This window comes from Vicia villosa, linkage group LG1 (genome assembly GCF_029867415.1).
Source record: "Vicia villosa cultivar HV-30 ecotype Madison, WI linkage group LG1, Vvil1.0, whole genome shotgun sequence".
NCBI classification, from domain to species: domain Eukaryota; kingdom Viridiplantae; phylum Streptophyta; class Magnoliopsida; order Fabales; family Fabaceae; genus Vicia; species Vicia villosa.
This window is the reverse complement of record NC_081180.1, coordinates 98,440,546-98,456,999: the sequence shown is the minus strand read 5'-3', so window position 1 is coordinate 98,456,999 and position 16,454 is coordinate 98,440,546. Positions and strand designations below refer to the sequence as shown.

Genomic DNA, 16,454 nt, shown 5'->3' with positions numbered 1-16,454 from the left:
TGTAAAATGTAAATGTAGATGTAGAAGAGTTAAAATTTACAATCACTTTGCATTTCTAACAAATATAATGTCTATTTACTCATGATTTTTATTATTTCATCAAGAGTCATAGGTAATACATGAAAAATGAAATATAATGCATTCCTTTGTCATGGATAGAGTTGGTGGTTTTCTTTGTGATTGGAATGCGTGACTCTAAAAGTCATATTTTATTCATGAGAATGAGAGAAAATTAATAATATATAATTTATATAAGGGTTAAGTATTTGTAATTCTCTTAAATAACTTGAATTTTGTTTTTAGTCTTTCAAAATATTTTTTTTAAAAACAATTCTTTTAAAAATTTGCATACTTATTTTTGGTATGTCCTGCAATTTATCGATGCATTTACAATTTAGCGATAAAATTAACGGTGGTTTATTATTTAACAAACGAATTAGCGATAATTTTAGCGATGATTTTAGTATTGGACCAAAAGTAATACTGAGGAGGATCGCATTCATATTTAGGAGGATCACATTCATATTTAACCTTTTATATAATATCTAAAAATAAATTTTAAAATATTTAGGAGGATCACATTCATATTTAACCTTTTATATAATATCTAAAAGTAATTTTTTATATTAACTTAAAAACACAACTCTCAATTTTATCTTTTTTTTTTTTTTTTTTTTTGATAAAAACGCCTCTTATATTACGAAACCGGCACAACCACCGAACGATTACAAGAGGGACCAGAGGCCACGGTAGGGATACACCCAATCCAAGTTTTGTTACCTAAAGTTCTGCCAACGCCCACCATATGGTGAGCATCAACATTACCACTTTTACCTACAAAAGAGACAGTAACATTCCTAAAACAAGCAAGTAAATGTTTACAATCAGCCACAATTGGCTCCAAATCAGCAATGTAAGACAGTCCCCAAATGCTATCAATAACACTAAGAGCATCGGATTGGAGCACCGCATTGTCAAGATGAATGGATTGCATCAGAGAAAGCGCCCACCTTATGGCCATTGCTTCAGCAACAGTAGGGTTCACCAACAACTGCTCTCGCCTACAAGCTGACAAAGACACTCGCATGCCCTCCACTTTCACCACACATCCCATGGTCATAGTTCCATTGTCATAGCAGCCTGCATCAACCTGAACAATGGACACTCCTACCTCAGGACTGGAAATCTGATCTGCCGTCGAAATCTTCTTCTTCCTGGCTAATTCTGGGTTGGCATGGTTGAACTCCCTAATAACCTCAGCTGTTTCAAAGGCTACTCTGGCAGGGTCCTCCCTCTTTCCATTGAACACACAATTATTGCGAGCGTTCCAGATTTTCCATAGGAAGGTGCATTGCAATTGCATGACCAGCATATCACCCCCACACAGAATCTTGTCGATCCAATCAATCACGTCCAGATTGCTAGGCAGCCGGAACCCCAGTGGCGGAGAAAAGCCAGCTTTCCGCGTGAAATCGCATTCCAGAAATAAGTGATGGGAACTTTCAGCATCAAGTTGACAGAGTGGACATGTAGGGTCAAGAACAATACCTTTTTTTTGAAGATTGCATCTGGTAGGGATAATGTTTTTAGCTAGGCGCCAAACGAAATTGCGAATTTTCGCCGGGATAGGTACCTTCCAGAGATTCTTCCAAAAAGCACTCCTACTGGCTCCTGAATTACTTGCCTCATTTCGTCTCCTATCCCCTCCCAGCAAATGGTATGCGCTTCTAACCGAATACTCTCCATCAGCCTCGAAATGCCAAACTCTCTTGTCTTCCAAGCACCTTCTAGATACAGGAATGCTAGCAATTCTGCGAGCATCATAAGGGTCGAATGTTTCATTCAGCGCTTGTCTATCCCAACAGCCCAAATCATGATCAATAAGGGAAGAAACCTGCAAACAATTATCAACATTCCCGTGCCGAATTAACGGTTTGAAAGTTGGGCTCGAGGGGATCCATGGGTCCTGCCAAACTCTCACCAAGGATCCATTCCCAATCCTCCATCTGAAACCTCTACTGACAGCTTCCTTGGCGCTTAATATGCTCCTCCAAGCATAGCTGGGGGAGAAGCCCAATGTAGCCTCCATAAGATCACCCCGAGGGAAGTATTTTCCTTTGAAGACTTTAACAAACAGTGAATTCCCACCTTTGAGCAACCTCCAGAATTGTTTGCCCAGAAGACTAATGTTGAAATCGCTGATGCCACGGAATCCCATACCTCCCATACCTTTTGCCACTGAAAGTCTGTCCCAGCTCATCCAATGAACCTTATTTGTACCATTGTTGGATCCCCACCAGAATTTAGCTAGCATGGATTCAATCTCCTTACACACACCATCAGGAAGCTTATAACAGCTCATAACATAGCTTGGAATTGCTTGTGCCACCGCCTTGATTAAAGTTTCCTTTCCCGCTCTCGATAGGAATTTCTCCTTCCATCCTTTAAGCTTTTTCCAAATTCTTTCCACAACCATAGCAAATATATCCTTCTTTGACCTTCCGAACACCACAGGTAATCCTAGGTATTTAGAGTGGTTGGTCACACTCGGGACACCTAACTTGCTGCTCACCAAATTCCTTGATTCATTGCTCACATTCTTGCTGAACGAAACCTCTGACTTGCTGAGATTAACGACTTGGCCGGAAGCATCCTGGTAACAACGAAGGACCTGCATAATACGATCAGCTTCAGAAGTAGTAGCTCTAGCAAAGAGGAGACTATCGTCCGCGAATAGGAGATGTGAGATAATGGGCGCCTTTCGCGCAATCTTAAGGCCATGTAACGTCTTCTTTTTGATCTCCATCTTCAGCATTCCCGAAAGCACATCTGCACATAGAACAAACAGGTAAGGAGAAAGGGGGTCTCAATTTTATCTTAAGTTTCAAATTAAAGTACCAATTAGTATCAAAGAGTTGAGTCTTTGATATAAACAATATTTGATAGGTATTATTTATCTCTTAGTCAAATTGCAAACTATCAAACCCTTATTCATATTAGAATTATATGGAGGAGATTCAAGGCCGACCCAAACAATTCTGAGACCCCGTACGAATTTTGAAATTGAAGAATAAAAATATTTTTCTTAAAATCAAAATTATCCTTTTTAAATTTTTTAATTAATATACTATCAGAAAATAAATGAAACTTTAATTATTATACTTATTTTTTGATGAAAGATCGAGAAAAATATGTGAAATATAATATCGTTGTTCATTTTATTGTTTTTCATATTCTCTAGATGTAGAATTAATATTATTCATTTGTAGTCTAATAATGTTCAATTTATCTAATTGTCAGGTAGCTTTCTATTATATATATATATATATATATATATTAATAATTATAATAATAATAATTAAATTAAGACTCAGAGTAAATTAATCATGCTTCTCAAAACAAGGGTGTCACATATAACTCAAAAACCATAAACATTTGTCATGCTCAAATAACACTAAATTAAATTCATGTTTTTCATATCACTTCACATAACATGTAGCAGCGGAATCACTTTCATTCATAAAGAATATAATAATTAAGGTCTCCAAAATAGAACTCATTTATTTAATCAACTTAGGCATAAAAGCCAATTCTCCACATAACTCCAATAAATCATAACAAAGTAAAATAGAGTATACAATGTATATCTCAAAACATGAATTCAAACGCTTCCCAAGTGTTAAATGACCAGAGCATGACTCGACCCAAATTAAATACAAAAATATAATAAGCTACTCCATCAGCTACTTTCTTGCTAGAAGCAATCTATAATCTTCAGTACCTGAGCGATGTCGTATAAAACATCATTCCAACAGAAGGGTGAGAATTCACATAATTATCGAAAAATCATATAATAATATACAATGCATAACATACATGTAATAAGATAAATATTCCCACACTTTATTGCTTTATACAAATAGTATCACTCAATTAAATCACATCACTCGCAACACATAGCCACAATTCCCAATTTCACCAATACAATCTCATTCACATAATGCACATAGTTATATAGTACGGCATAAGACATCATGCGACTCAATGCATGACTCAAATGCAACTCATGCATGTGGTACCCTATCATTAAAAATTGGTTCACTTAGGAACCGGGTTCACCCTGCTCGAACCCCGAATCCATCCTGCTCGAATTTGGGACAAGTTACCAATCCACCATGCTCGGATTGCAACTCGCATCTTTCATCAACAACAACGACATCTTAAATGCATGTCAAAACACATCAATGCAACAACAACATAAGGTTTAAAGTCTCCTCCTGATAATAAACAACATGCATTGGCCCACGATAATAGTTACCCTACTCGAACTATTATCCTACAACCAAGGTCGTCTCAAGTTTTTGGAGGCCCTGTGTAGATTAGCCGCAATTTAAATATTAGAGGCCTTATGTACTCACGATTTAACCTATGTGATATTTTATGAGGCTCTATTTAGCTATAGTTTAGCTCTTGTTTGTTGTTTGTGTCCCAAGACAGGAGACTGATTAGGAAGAGACTGGACAAATTAGGGTTTTTAGACCCACAAAGTAATTCAACATTCTTCTATGATTCAAAGGATTATCTAATCAATATCAAAGTCTAATGATGGTTCAATGCAAGATCAATCACCTTCAAGTTTATCAGAAGCTCCAATTAGAGTTTTTGACCTAATTCCACTAGAGGGTTGACTTTTAATCAGGACATGACTCCAAGATTCAAACTATGATTCAAGGACATCCAAATAAAAATTATAATCCATTCCCATCATTAATTTGAGGAGGAGACCTTGATTCCTATGAAAATCACAAAATTGCAGTTCATTTGGAAAAATCAACTATGCAAGTCAACCTTTGACTTTTGAGAAAAATGGTCAACTGTGGACTTTTAAGGATCCAAATCATCATCATATGGATATTGAAGACATTTGATCAAATAAAATTCAAATAATTCATCAAAAAACAAAATGTCAACAAAAGTCAAAATTAGAGTTTTAAGTGATTTTTAACCTAATTTTGGGAACTTCAAATTTTGCCTACAAACTCAAAAATCTCCAAACATGGAAGTTGTAGATCTTGACAAAACAAACAACTTATCACAATGCAACTTTTGGCTAAAAGTGGTTATTTTGAGAGATTTTGGATTAAGAAGGTTTATGTTCAAAAGACTTCGAAAAATTCTAAGTGTTTTCACCTAGTTTTTTCTTAACTTTAAGGCCTTTTTTCTCCATGATCCAAAAAGAGTTTGGGGAAACTTTCAACAAATGGATTGAATTATGTAGCAAGGGCTTTCCAAAGAGATCAATAGCATGAAAATCCATGGCTTGATCAATGAGATATGATTTTGTGAAGAAGGCACCATGAACACTTGAATTCAAGAATGAAAATGAAGAAGTTATAAACCAAACTTATTCAAATTTGAAAGATTCCTTGCTCGCATCCCCTTTAACTTGTTCCAAGCACCATAATCAGTAGATTACACTTGCTTTTGAGCTATGATCCAAGTGTTTAAGACATTATCCAAGTGATTATTCCATTAATGGCATAAAAATCACACTTCTGTTTTGAAAAAGAGGTTTCAATCACAACAACTATTCTCTTGAGCCACTACAATGTTTCTTCTGCAGCAAAAGAATTTCAAATGCCACAAGCAACCTCTCTAAGATCAAATCGAAGTCTCCCAAGCATGCTTAAAGCATTGTACCTTCCATGGGAAAACCAAAAATCCCATTTCTTCACAAACAAGCAAGATGGTACCAAAGTCACATGGGAGCTTAAAACTCCGAGTTTTTTCCCTCCACAAACCCTAATTCTTGCCTATAAATCGAGGGTATCACTCCCTTGATCAAACACACAAAATTTCTCCAAGTCACCCTTGCTTCCAAACTTCTCATTTTGTATCATTTCCATTTTTCAGGTCATTTTGAATTAGAAAGTTTCTGGAAGTAAACCAACACTTCCAACAACTTCCATACATCATTTGGAAGCTGTTGATCACCTCCAAACACTTCCCAAACACCTCTAACCAAAAATCATCTTTCAACCTCCATTAAAGGTCATTTTAAGCTCTTAAGTTGTCAAAACCCAAACTAAACACTTACTAACCAAAAGAGCCTTCCAAATAGCTTGTATATCACATATAGAAACTATCCATAACCTCTAAACACTCACCAAACACCTGGAACCAGAAATCACCATTCAAAATTCCATTAAAGTGTCACTTTGAACCAAAGTTGGGATTTGGAAATTGGCTTGTGCGTTCTTGAATTTTTTTGTGTTGGATACCTTCTATATCACATATAAAAGCTATACAAACACCTGTTTTGAAACTATAACACTTGGAACATACACTTCCAGCCATAACTTTTTCTTTGTGTAGGTAGTATCGTGTTTAAAGTTGCAGGAACTTGCAAGCTATTCTGAGCATTACAATAGCTTCCTGGTGGATCACTGAAGCTAACTGAGCCTTTAAGTCACTCCTAGGTTCTCTCAAGCCCTATGCTCGACCTCACTTTCAGAGGTATGTAGCTCAACTCTGAGCTCCTTGAATGGAGCTCAATTAATGCGTTTCTTGATACCAAACATGACTTTGTTAATGCGTATATTTCAGAAAAACATCTCAAAATATCTTAAGTCTTTTCGACCTTTCGGCTTCGGAGATGTTATAACCCATGCCTTGCTTCAACTTAGGAGAAACTTCAATCGCAAAGAAACTCCAAAATAGCCTTATAGAGACATTCTTCCTCGAAGCACACAGCGCATTTTAGAATATTTAGTTGTCAAAATCTTCAGCTAACAATGCCACCTGAATGATCTCATCCAGTCTACGCCTGTGATCAGACCACTCAGGGAAGAAACCATCGGCAATTCCTGCCTGCGCCGTGTCAACTATCTTACGACATCGAGGAAGAACATTGTCAGTATGGTCCAACTAAGATTGATGCGTCTGCAAGATCTCCTCATGGGAAGGTTTGGGTGGTGATCCCGCTGCAGTGAGGATCATGTATGAGTGTGACACTGTGAAGTTCCAAGTGATGTACGCGTCAGTGCATCTCTAGTTTCTCTCTGATATGATAGTCCGAGCCTCGTCAAAAACCATGTGATGCTCAAAGTCTACAAATACCTCATCTATCCGTCGAAGGGTAATCACGATAGGAGCGGAGACGAAAGGGTGGCGAGGTATCATTTGACAGTAGTCAAACTGCCGTATGACGCACTCTAGAAGATAACGAACATTGATGGTCGAATTGAAAACCAACCATTATGAATATAGGGCAACGTCATCCCACGTAACTGTCTCGTGGTGAACAACATAATAGTCGTATCAGATGTCCTCTACAGCCATGCGGTCAAGATAGCTCCTACAAGGATCCGACACCTGGTTCCCTCTAAGGGGGATGAAGGCACTAACACGTGACATGGCCTTAGTGTAGTCAGACACCTGGGAATGTTTCGAATTTCAGAGTGATGCATTTGGTTGGAAAGACACGTGGAAGCATCGGGGAATCGAAGCACATGCAAAGGAACAACGTGGCGATCTATTAGAATAAGACCGTTGGGGTCGAATTAGTATAAATAGGGATCTTAGTGGTAGGATTCGGGGTGTGTTCATTTTGTACAAACCACTCAGAAAAATTGCCCAAGTATCAAGTGAAAGAGAAAGAGTTGTCATTGAGAATGTATGTGTAACACCATCTGTAATTTACATTTGTCTCAATTTTATAAATTCAAGTCATTTATGTAACACCCTTCTAAACCCTGCGACAATTATTAAAATAATCAGAATGAAAACATAGAACAAAGGGTGCCACAATTAATTTTTAAACCAAACATGTGTCAATTGTCATGCCTTATTAGAAACGATTCAGCAATTAAACCACATCATGTTTAACACAGCGGAAAGTATACATCACCAAATCAAAGTAATGGAACAGAATCAAAACCACCAAAATAAAGTATGCAATTCAAACTCTAAACTAAATTGTTCCCCAGTGTTACACTATCAGAGCATGAATGACACGACACCAAACTACTGGATGAGCTCTATAAGCTATCCTCATCGATCAATAGGCTGCTACTCCTCAATCTGGAAATATCAACATGTAAGGGTGAGTCTCATTCAAAATTAACAAGTATTATACAATCATAAGTAATAAAACATCATAGCATTATCATTCACCCAATTATAACATGTATTCAGATTTCCGACAGTTGATCAAATCACCAAACAATCAAACACATCACCAAGTATAATACTCAATCATTTGGTCATACCATATTATCATACACATGAGTGAACTGACACTATGCATGTGGTACCATACATGGCCTAAGATTAAGTGCATTGAGAAATTATCTAATTTTATGAATGACACCTTGCACGGTTGCACCATAGACTCCACCTTAAATAAAAACTACCTCTACTCTTTTTTCTCCAATCAAAATCAAACTACTTTCTGTTATCTTGTTTTTATTTTTTATTTTTATTATGACGATTCTATAAATAGTTACTTTAAGAAAGAATTATTAACTTTCGTCATGAAAGCGATGGAATAATGGCGATCCTTTTCCCCTTTTGAGTTCGAAGTTGACACTCACCCGACCCAATACACAATTCATCATCATCAACCCCAAAAGCAGAACAACGCATAAACAATTCATCAATTTTCCACGCACCCCCACCGTAACCAGCTATGTCATTGCGCAGAAGAACCTTGCTCAAGGTCATTGTCCTCGGCGATAGTGGGTACGTTACGTTTTTCCCTCTTTTCGCTTCAACACCGTTTTTTCATCCTTTCAAATTCTAACAATTTCAGTTCACGCGTTTTCGTTCATTCTCATTGTATTGCCAGGGTTGGAAAAACCTCGTTGATGAATCAGTATCCTCATTCGCCGGTTTCGTAATTTTAGCTTTTTAATTGATGAACTCGCTTAAACACCGATTTTTGTTTGTTATTTTTTGTTTAAGTTATTATTTGTTGTTGTTAATTAATGTTTAGGCGGTAATTAGTTTGGATCTCCCTTAATTAATTTTTACTGGTTTTATTACTGTTACTTATGAAGAAAGTTTTGACTCGTTTAAAGTTGAGGTCAATTTAATGATATTATAGTTATTATTATTTTCTTATTGGGATTTATAGTGTTTGAGGATCTTTAACTATAAATTAGATATGTGCACAATAAGTTTAGTCAGCAATATAAGGCTACAATTGGTGCTGATTTTGTCACTAAAGAACTCCAAATTGATGACAGACTCGTTACTCTACAAGTGAGTTTCTTGTTTCAATAGTATTTAAGTATGGTTTTTGTTTTGTTTGTTTTGGGAATGTTGTGAAAATTTAGTTTATTTGAGTGATTTTGTATGTATGGTTTGATTGGTAGATATGGGACACTGCGGGACAAGAGAGATTCCAAAGTCTTGGGGTTGCGTTTTATAGAGGAGCTGATTGCTGTGTTCTTGCGTATGATGTGAACGTCATGAGGTCGTTTGATTCACTTGACAACTGGCATGAGGAGTTTCTCAAACAGGTTATTGTTGTCTGCTTTTTTAAAACACTACTTTTGTTGCATTTTGTGGTTTGGGTGATAGTTTGTATTTTTGGTCCTGCTTGTAGTTTTTTCTTGATATTCTAGAGAAAAGGTAATCATACAAAGTTCAGTTTTCTCATTACGCCCTAGACATTAAAATCTTTGTAGCATGTAAGTTGTACTCTAACTTACAAATAGTTAGAAATCTTGATATTAACAAACAAGTAAAAAATACAAATTTTTTAGTATTGTTTTATGATATATCTGTGAGTTGAGGGAATTAGATTTTGCTAGTTTGTTAAGTGCTAATTAGGTCAATTTTTTAATTGAGACTTGAGAGGGATGTGATAGTTAGAGAAACAAGACATGTTACTCTGACATGTAAATAAGTAGGATGCAAAGGAGGGTATCTAATCAATTGGGAAAGTCTCGGACCATTTGAGCATTGGAAGGTGTAGACCCTCAATCTTCTGCAGTGTTCTATCTACTAAATTGGGGTTTATCCCTATTTCTTTCTAATAAAAATATCAGTTTCTACTGTTATATTTGACTTGAGTTCTTTACTTCATCTTTTTTTAACCTTGTGCTAATGCTTTATCTCTTACTGATTAGATTATGATCTAGCATCTGCACTTATACATACAATGAATCCATATGCTGATTAACCTATCACTACCTGATTGGATTTGATTCACTTTTATATAAAATTTACCAGTATTAAACATTCCTATATAAGCTTTTGGATTAAAATTTATATTCTCATTGTGACAGGCAAACCCTTCTGATTCAAGGACATTTCCATTTATATTGCTTGGAAACAAGATTGATATTGATGGTGGGAATAGTAGAGTGGTAAGCAGATATTATCACACTTATAAGTTTCCATATTTGATCATAGATGTCTAATCATATGATGTCATTCACATCATTATCGTTTATGCAGGTTTCTGAGAAGAAAGCAAAGGACTGGTGTGCTTCAAAAGCGAATATTCCATACTTTGAGACATCTGCAAAAGAAGATTACAATGTCGATGCCGCATTCCTGTGTATTGCAAAGACTGCCCTGGCCAATGAGCATGAACAAGACATGTAAGTTTTCATGTACATATACATTATGATGTGATATGAATTTAAGTTGTGGTATTATATACGTCAAGTTAGGATTAGAAATAGTACTATGATTATGAATTTAAGTTAGGCGAAGAAATAGTACTAGGATTAGGAATGTACAGGTATGAACCTTGAATTTGTTTAAATATTTGTACCACCCTATTTTAAACTCAGAAATGAAATATGAAGATAAGTGTGTATTCTGTGTAAAATACCAAGGAAAACAAATATAACCAGAACAATGCTCCTTAGTGAAAATCCCCGTTCAAATCACAAGCTAAAGACACCCAAAATGGTAAAAGATAACTTCTCTCTCTCGTCACTACTCATACAAAATATTCTGGTCACATGGTTTCCACTTCCACATGACTGGCTTTTCACCCCAGCTTCGGATCCTTGCTGATATAGTTTCTAGCCCGTTGAAACCGTAAGCCTATGAGGCAACTGTTCAGCCTTTTCTCTTCCCTTAGCAGATTTGTGATTAACCAATGTTAACAAGATCACAAGTAAGATTGTGGGATCGGCTCCTAACACATCCATTGACTATAAGGCTAGTTCTATGCGGGGTTTAAGTGAGTAGCATGTTATGGGTGCATGCGCATCTACTGGCACTCTCTGTTTAACTGTCAATGAAGTATTGGAAAATAGAAGACGGTTCACTTTTCTGCATTATCGGGTACCTGCTTTGGTTTTTGTAAAAGTCTTTTTTACTTAATGTATAATACTTCCCCCCTTCCCCCAAATAGGCCAGTATTACTTAAAGAGTTACTTGTAGTTTCATCTTAAACTATTAGGAGAGAAGGCAAACAATTAGAGGAGAGGAAAACCTAGAAAGACCGACCATTAGAGAAGTTATTAAGAAAGATTTCAAGATTAACGATTTGGATAGAAGCATGGTCTTGAATAGAATATTATGGTGCAAGTTGATCCATGTAGCCGACCCATTTAGTGGGATAAAACTTGGTTGTTGTTGTAATGTTATTCTAAGAGAATATTTATTACCAAACTTTTTGAAGCAGTGGATTTGCATGGAAACGGTGGAATGACAGTTTGAAGACAACCGACGCTTAGTCTGGAGTTGGGATTGAATTATACTCATGAAATACACAAAATCTGCGTTCTTTTAACTTTTATTTTTTGTCTATGATTTAGTTAAGACTATGAAAACGTAAAGAGTTATTGGTTCAAAAGATTAAACTACATAGGAAGAGGTGAGAAGTTGGCAAATGCCAAATGGGAAGGCTTGAAATGTGCACTGAAAGACATTGATCTTTCAATGATATTGCTAATTTTGGGGCATTTAACCCATTTTCTTTCCAACAAAAGCTATTATGGAGAAATTCAATCATCTTCAAAAAATTCTATTTGAAAGCTATTTGCATCTAACGTGAAAGGAATTGTAAGGAAAACTCCTATTACAAACATCAGTAGTGAAGGAGTTCTTGATATTAAAGCTGCATTTGAGGTCCAATTGTACAAATCATGTAAACTAGTAGCAACCTAAACCGGAAGTCACAATTAAAGATCAAATTGAGAAGATTGTAAATAAAATAGTTTCAGAAAGAGATACTCATTATGAGTCTATCTTTACTCTTACAAATTGTATGCGTATATTCTTCTTTTTCCAGGAGGGACTCAAATCTTGGCATATGCGACCTTTTAAATTATGATTGAGTTGTGTGCAGATCATTGCTTTTTTGAGTTCTGAAAGCATTATTTCAATTTGAATTTTTGCAGATATTTTCAAGGGATTCCGGAGGCGGTTCAAGAGACTGAGCAGAAGGGTGGTGGATGTGCATGCTGAAATTGAAATACTGAATAATTTCAGACACTCCCCTCAATGCTGTGTTTCAAATTCTTTTTCATCATATAGTGTACACGATATGCCATGATTGTGTGGGTGAATTATGTGCCTTCTTGATGTTCCCATTTTTATAGTAGTCTTGTTATTGAGAAGTATGAGTTTGAGAATGTTGCACTCTCCTAGGCAAAAACAATGAAACATGTTCCATTGATTTACCACAAATCAGTATATAGATTTAAAAGTGTAGTAATTTTTTGTTTTCTTTAGTGTCCAAATTGAGATTTGGCATTGAATGTTTATATTGTTTGAATGATACATACTAGACATTACTAATTTGTGCGGTGCTTCACATAGTTGAATAATTTTTTGTTTGTTTTTTTGTGCTAGTAAAAATTACTATTAGAATTTTTGAACTGTTAATGTTAGAGGTAAAGGTTGGTCTGGTTTCATTTGCACTAAAATGAGTCATTGTTGGAATGAATATGATATTGACTTGTGTCGTGTGAGTTAGGCTTATAAGACCCATTAATAATGTAGTTGTGTAGAATGTCACATTCAAAGTGATGAAAAGCCAACTTGGATTGGCTCAATCAATTCAAGATATTGGATAAGCTGCTGCATATAGGTAATTCATTAAATAATGCATATATCCTCTCTGGCAGGTTATTATATATCATTTTAAAATATATATTTATATTTATTCTAATTTATATATCATTTTAAAAAATTAATGCATATAGGTAATTCATTAAATAATGCATATGTCCTATCTGGCAGGTTATTATATATCATTTTAAAATATATATTTATATCTATTCCAATTTATATATCATTTTAAAAAATTAATAAAATATTTCATATTGCATCTTTTATAATTTATAATTTTTCAATTCTTATTATTTTTGGTATGAAAGAGGTCTAACCATCATAAGAAAAATAATTTTTTCCTGGAATTGGGTTTTTGATAATCTTAACCAAAATACAATTTATATAATAGCACTCTTCTTATAACATATGGTTGATATATGTGGAAATGGTAGAATTTGGCTATAAGGTTTCCAGCATCCTAACAACGGGTACTACTGGCTAAAGAACTCGAAGATTACAACAGGCTAAAGAAGTAAAGAAGTTGAAGATTACCATCGCCTGAAGAGAGAAGTACTCATCCCATTTTAAGGGTTGAAATGGTGCGCTCCACATCCCTGAAAACACAAAAATATCTATTGGTGTTCAGAGATAAATTCCAGAATACACATAAAATAACACCAACTTTTGTATTTCAGCCAATCATCATATTTTTGTCAAAATGTATTTTGAAGAAGCATCTTCGTATATTATTTAGGGTGAATCCGGAGATGCATCTCTATAAAATTTCTTATATCCATTTATGATGTTTTTATTCGTTGAACTTATTTATTTAACAACTCAGTGACGATTTTGGAGACACATATTCGGAAATATCAAGCGGAGAATTAAATAAAACATAATCTTACATGTTCTTATTCCTCATGATCAAATTCAACTTCATTATCAAAACACTTAAAATTAGTATTTCCTTTCTCAATTAACTTTTCAATACCAAAATATCATTATTGTATTTTATCACATCAAAGAGAACAAAAGAGACTGAAATTTGACCGGATCACTTTCTTGAAAGAATGGAAGAGTTCACCAAATTGAGCGACATTGAAAGAGAATTAAATAAGGAAAGGTCAAAGAAGAAACTACCAATATATATAGATTTAGATGGTAACACGTATTTGGATGCATTTTAGTTTTTATCCAACATTGTAACTCGTTTTTTTGCATTTAATATTGTCAATGATGTAATCTCGATACAATTTGAGACATACGTAATGTGTATTGTTATATAATTTAGAGGATAATTTTTAGACTTTTTCTGTTCTAAATTTTGCCCGACATATATATTGGTTATGTATGAACAATGCTATGTGGGGGTGATTTCAGACATATATCTCCCAACACATCTCATTTTTATTGTAAAAACAACTAAATATGAGATTTTACGAATGTGCATCTCCGTAAAAACCCTTATCTTATAAAAAATAAGGCATGTCCCGATATGCATATCTGAAATATGCACTGATGATAAAATATTGTTTTCTAAGGTCCAAATTGATGTAAAACTTGTATAAATAAAGGGGTCTCTATTCCCATATTCTTTATCAAAACACAACACATCAGAATGAATACATATCCTATCTTTCATTTGTGTATTTCAACGGTGCAAATCCCCCACTTTAATTTAGGGTCTCAGAGGACATAACTCTCGTCGATCTGAAATTCAATTTAACACTCTCTTGCAATATCCAGACAATTGAAGAGTCGTCAAGCTCGAGTATCGTTCATCCTTGATTGACGTCGGGGGAAAATATGGCTTACCAAGATTGAACTGAAGACATATGAAGATTTTAAAGGTTACGTGGAGTACATTTTACCGCTGCTTATTGAATGGTACAATTGAAGTCGATGCGACGATTGCAAGATCAACCGAAGATATTTTAAAGATGTTGCAACGTCCTGAACCACCTTTTTGTAATGAAATATTATGTTAAATTTATGTTAAAGATTATCTATGTAATATTAAGTATTTTGATGTTAATTTGTGTTGTTTTTTCAACATTCTGCCATTGTTTTTATTTGTTTTTATTTGAACTAACATAGTATATTTCAGAGATATATCTCCATAAAATTCACTAATTTTGAATTAAGGGTTGTTACAGAGATACATCTCCGAACTCGCCCTAATGTTGATACAGAGATGCATCTCTGAAATAAATTTTGGTAAAATAAGAGTGACTCATCAATTTACTTTGATGAGTGTGTCAAAACGTTGCGTTCGAAGATGCATCTCTGAATTCTAGAAACAATTGTGACTTTTTATCGTAGTAGAATAGCACCCCATAGGATTTAGAGAGCAATTTCCTTCGAAGATTATTCTTGTTTACGAGACACATTGTTTGGTGTGGGGACTTTTTAAGAGATTCTTCGGAATGTTTAATCAAATTATATGCTTGAAAAATTGGTCACTATGATGCTAATAAACTACAAGGGCATGGTTCTATCGAGTAGTAAAAAATAGGGTTAATAGTGATTTATCCCTCTTAAATTATTTTTTTAAATATCCCTATAATTTTGAGGTACTCCTAAGCGTGTAAAAACCAGGGTAATAAATGAAAAAAAAAATTTACAGGGGTAATTTTTGTCATTTAAAGGGTAAAAAACTTAGAATTTTAATATTTCAAGGAAGTTTTTAATTTTTTTTAAAGGGAGTAAATCAAAACACGCCTATATTGCAGGAGTAAATCATTATTAACCATAAAAAATATCCTTCAACAAAGACTTGTTTATGATTACTACTTCTTATTTTTTTGTTTAGTTAAAAAATACTTAATTGATCGAAGCATTTCGATTTTTTATCTTTGCAATAAAATAGATTTTGGAATTATGATTCTTTACCAAGATAGAAAATATAGAATCAATTCTTCCCTTTGTTATGAGAATCAAACTTTTACTTAAATAATAGACATAATAATTTATATCTTCTTTCAAAATATATAAGCCTGTCTTGAACCGATGAATCACATATTTTCATGGTTGATTCATTGACAAGACTAGTTAAAAAAATCTATTTAAAAAAAATAGAAAACAATCTTAAGAGAATAAAAACTATTTTTTTTTTAATTTGATTCAATTTTCTAATTTGTATATCATATGTTAACTTTTTTCTTTTAGTTTATCGCTTGATATCTAATATTGTATCTATTTTATATAAACAATCATGAAATTCAACAAGCTTAAAGTTAAATTTTAAACCTCATAACAAATTATTAAAATTGAGATTTATAGGAAATTTATCTGTTGAATTGGATTAAGACCGACTCTTGCAACTAGCTATTGCAACTAGCTATAGAGGTATGACTGTCGTCATAGCTATTGTGAATTTCGTATTACCATGTAATAATCTCTAACTATTCTGAGTCACATGTTTGGAA

The 16,454-nt window shown here is 34.3% G+C and overlaps 2 protein-coding genes across 2 annotated transcripts; one reads left to right on the top strand and one right to left on the bottom strand.

The window, feature by feature from the left end:
• Nucleotides 1-697: 697 nt before the first annotated feature.
• LOC131650029 (uncharacterized) lies at nt 698-2,806 on the bottom strand. The gene has a single exon (XM_058919773.1). The coding sequence runs from the start codon at nt 2,804-2,806 to the stop codon at nt 698-700; it is 2,109 nt and encodes a 702-aa protein (XP_058775756.1).
• A 5,695-nt stretch (nt 2,807-8,501) lies between these two features.
• Nucleotides 8,502-12,800, top strand: LOC131643667 (ras-related protein Rab7-like). Its single transcript, XM_058913958.1, has 7 exons — nt 8,502-8,742; nt 8,849-8,875; nt 9,165-9,264; nt 9,378-9,524; nt 10,296-10,376; nt 10,468-10,613; nt 12,372-12,800. Exons 1-7 carry the CDS (start codon nt 8,690-8,692, stop codon nt 12,436-12,438), a joined length of 621 nt encoding a protein of 206 aa, XP_058769941.1. The 5' UTR covers nt 8,502-8,689; the 3' UTR covers nt 12,439-12,800.
• The last annotated feature ends 3,654 nt before the right edge of the window (nt 12,801-16,454 follow it).